At 35.7% G+C, this 3,963-nt stretch overlaps 1 protein-coding gene across 1 annotated transcript; it reads right to left on the reverse strand.

Annotated features, from left to right (window-relative positions):
- Positions 1-1,297: 1,297 nt before the first annotated feature.
- On the reverse strand, positions 1,298-2,227 carry LOC146397784 (olfactory receptor 5K3-like). The gene has a single exon (XM_084991643.1). It carries the CDS (start codon positions 2,225-2,227, stop codon positions 1,298-1,300), a length of 930 nt encoding a protein of 309 aa, XP_084847769.1.
- Positions 2,228-3,963: the final 1,736 nt, after the last annotated feature.

The following is a 3,963-nucleotide window of genomic DNA, read 5'->3' on the forward strand; positions in this document are numbered from 1 at the left end:
TGAGGAAATCATGAAAATTCACGTCTAATAAATTGGTGGGTAATATATATGAAAGATCTAGCTTAGCAAGTACCAAGCAGAGAACAGATTCTCAGCAAATAGTCTTTTAATTTCATATTTGCACATGTAAGGGTCAATAAACATTATTATTTAGATGTTTAAATTTGTACTATTTTCTGCCTCCTTCATGCCTGATCAGAACCTCCATCTTTTATGTAATGCTACACATATATCAATAATTTATGATAGGGAGTTCATGTTTTGGCTCAGTCGTAATGAATCTGACTAGTATCCATGAGGATGCAGGTTCAAACCCGGCCTTGCTCAGTGGGCTGAGGATCCAGAGTTGCCATGAGCTGTGGGGTAGGTGACAGATGTGGCTGGGATCCTGCATTGCTGTGACTGTGGTGTAGGTTGGCAAGTGTGGCTCTGATTGGATCCTAGCCTGGGAACATCCACATGCCACATGTATGGCCCTAAAAAAGAAACAAATTATATTGGCACCAGTTCATGTGTGGTGGTATGCTTAATAACAAGCAGGACAAGTAATAATATCAGACAGAAAGCTTTTTCTTAAGTATATGTTCAGGAATTGTACTGTCATATATGGTGGTCAACCGTTCAAACTACATGAAAATATCAACTCCATAGTGATGTCAATGTAAGTAGCATCATCTTCAATACAGATTTATATACTGCAAATGTTCAGCTATTGCAATTTACAAACATTGAGAGAAAATTCACTAATCCAAAAGAGGAAAGTGTTCCTGGTTAAAGAGGATACATTTTCTTGTGATTTCATATTCACACAATCTATTGAACAATTCAAAATTGAGAATCAAATTGAAATATATAGTTTACTTCCATCAGATGATGTTGTTGAAGAGGGGACCAATATATGAGAATTTTGGATATGGGGGAGTTTTAAGATAACACCTTGGGATTCCAGAAATTTTCCAAAAATATGTAATGACTTTAATTCCTTGAATATTTAGAATTTATTGAAAATTGTAACTTATTATTCTCTGAAAAATAGTTGCAAATTGTAACTAATTACACACTGACACAATAATGATCTCCAAAGGTATATTTTAGTTCATTTCAGATGAAGCCTAGCAACTTATATTTTGGAATACCATTTACATTTAGTTATTTGATTGACACACCATCATGTTTTAGTAATTTAATGTTATATATGAAACACCCATTTTCTACCTTCTCAGTACTGTTGATATGGAAAAAAGTTTAATCAGATTCAAATCAGTTATCCATATGGGATAGTATTTGTTTCATAATGTTATGAAATCTTCTTCATAATTTTTTTGGTAACATTTATTACTTCCTTATTTCTTAGGCTATAAATAAAAGGGTTTAATAAAGGAATCACGAGAGTATAAAAAATAGCAACAGGTACATCTTTATCTCCTTCATTCCTGGAATTTGGTCCAATGTACATGAAGAAAAGAGAACCATAGAATATTGAGACAGAGAGAAAGTGGGATGCACAGGTAGATAAGGCTTTGCCTCTTCCCTTGTTGGATTTCATTGTGAAAATTGTGAAAAGGATGAAAAGGTAAGAGATTATTACTACGGTAATAGTGAAGATGGAAACTGACCCAGCAAAGATAAATACCATCAATTCATTGATGTAAGTGTCAACACAGGAGAGTCTGAACAATGGAATAAGATCACAAAAAAAGTGATTAATTTGATTAAATCTACAGAAAGCTAACCTAAAGAGAAAGCCTGTATGAATCATGGGATGCACGTTTCCAGCTATGTAGGCCCCTGTGGTCATCTGAAGGCAGAGTTTCTTGGACATCCAGGTGTGGTACTGCAGTGGGTTGCAGATGGCCACATAGCGATCATAGGCCATTGCTGCCAGGAGAAAGCAGTCTGCAGTTTCAGCAAAGCAGAGAAAATAAAATTGTGCCATGCATTCATAGAGGGAAATGATTCTGTCCTTGGAAAAGAAGTTCTGTAGCATCTTGGGGGTGATGGCACTGGAACAACAGGAATCCATCAGAGCGAGGTTACCCAGAAAGATGTACATTGGTGTGTGAAGACGATGCTCTGTAAATATCAGTGCCACCAGACCAAGGTTTCCTACCATGGTGATCAGGTAGATGGTAAGGAACACCAGAAACAGGACGATCCTCAGGTCTGGGTGATTACTAAATCCTATGAGGATAAATTCAGTTGTCAAGGAGTGGTTATCCTCAGTCATATCCGCCTTCTTTGTTGACATGGGAATTGTGGAGATAAAGGTTTTGAAATTAGAGTGTGTATAATTTTCCCTTCCAGGTTTTCTTTTAATGAGGAGTGGAGCTCTTCATATTTCTCCCATTTCCTCTGGTATACAGGAACACACACCTATAGGGGATATTTGTTTCTGTGTAATATAAGTTTTAAGATCTTGACTCTGAAGCTCAGGATTCCCAGAAATGTTTGTTAATTCTAGGGATGATGCTTACAGTGGAAATGACTTGTCCTTATGAATTTATGGAGAATGCTCTACATATTTATGGGACCCATATTTGACTCAGTATTCCCCAGTGATGTGTTTCAGTTTTTATATTAGAGTACCTTAAAATAAATATCGTCACTTTTTGTGTGTATATATATATATGTACACATATATATATACACATTTTTTAATGGAGCAACATTTTTATATATTTTCCCAGGAGAGTGAAGGTTTTAATGGAGTAGATGGATAGGTTAAATTTATATCTTAGGAATTGCATGGAAATCACTAAGGATAAAGTGTGGACTGTTGATTTTTGAAGACAATTACTTTGGAATGCTAATAAAATATATTGCCTCAGGTTATCACTTCTTTGATTTCTTTTCCCAGTTTCATGTTAAATCCGTTATTGTTTTTGAATATGCACAGATACCTAAATCCTTTCCTCTATGCAAATCATATTTTTATATAATGATACCTAATAACATTTACTCAGTGCCCCAGACTACACCAATATCTAGGCTTTGAAGTATCTAGTGTTTCATATACACCCAACACAATCTAGAATCACTTGTGTACAATCTAACATTGATTTTCCTCTTACATGCATGCACAATTTCCTTTTTATAGTATTGGTATAATGAGGTTTTCTGTGAACTCTACTTCTTATAACAGGTGTACAATGCTAGAGAGGGAAAAAAGAATGATTGATGCCAATCATACCTCTAGTCCAGTGACCTGGGATGAGTGAATTTGTTTTCAGTATGCCACCAATGATCCATCATGAACTATTTGCTATATGTAAATTGAGACAATTTTGAAGAACAGTTTACTAAGGAAATTATTCAAAATTCATTATTAAAAAAATCTGTATATCTTTCTTTTACCTGAATTAACGTACCTAATATTTTCCATTTCCTAAAAAAATTATGTTAGATTTTCTGATGTCACAGTACAATAAAAGCTAATAAATAAAAGTAAGTCATGCCATTATACTTTGTTTTCTATCACTTTGAAATAGAGAATCCCCTTAAACCTTAATATGATTTGTGAGAATAATTTTTGTTTTCTTTTCAAAGTGTATCTTCTTACTACAAGTTACTGATCTACAAAATATATTGAGTGGAGTTCCCGTCGTGGCGCAGTGGTTAACGAATCCGACTAGGAACCATGAGGTTGCGGGTTCGGTCCCTGCCCTTGCTCAGCGGGTTGGCGATCCGGCGTTGCCGTGAGCTGTGGTATAGGTCGCAGACGCGGCTCGGAAACCGAGTTGCTGTGGCTCTGGCGTAGGCCGGAGGCTACAGCTCCGATTCGACCCCTAGCCTGGGAACCTCCATATGCCGCGGGAGCGGCCCAAGAAATAGCGAAAAAAAAAAAAAAAAGACAGAAAAAAAAATATATTGAGTGTCTAAGAACATGAATTTTATGGTCAAACTGGTTTATATCTATTTCAAAATATAAGCAAAGACTTATTTTTTGTTTTAAAACATTAAATA

Source organism: Sus scrofa, chromosome 13 (genome assembly GCF_054392235.1).
Source record: "Sus scrofa isolate SSC_HxYL_T2T_F1_AM1 chromosome 13, Sscrofa_HxYL_maternal_Yorkshire_Landrace_v2.0, whole genome shotgun sequence".
Lineage (NCBI taxonomy): Eukaryota > Metazoa > Chordata > Mammalia > Artiodactyla > Suidae > Sus > Sus scrofa.

Bases quoted from the DNA above. Each gene is read 5' to 3' on its own strand.
- LOC146397784 (XM_084991643.1), bottom strand. From the start codon at position 2,227: ATGACTGAGGATAACCACTCCTTGACAACTGAATTTATCCTCATAGGA.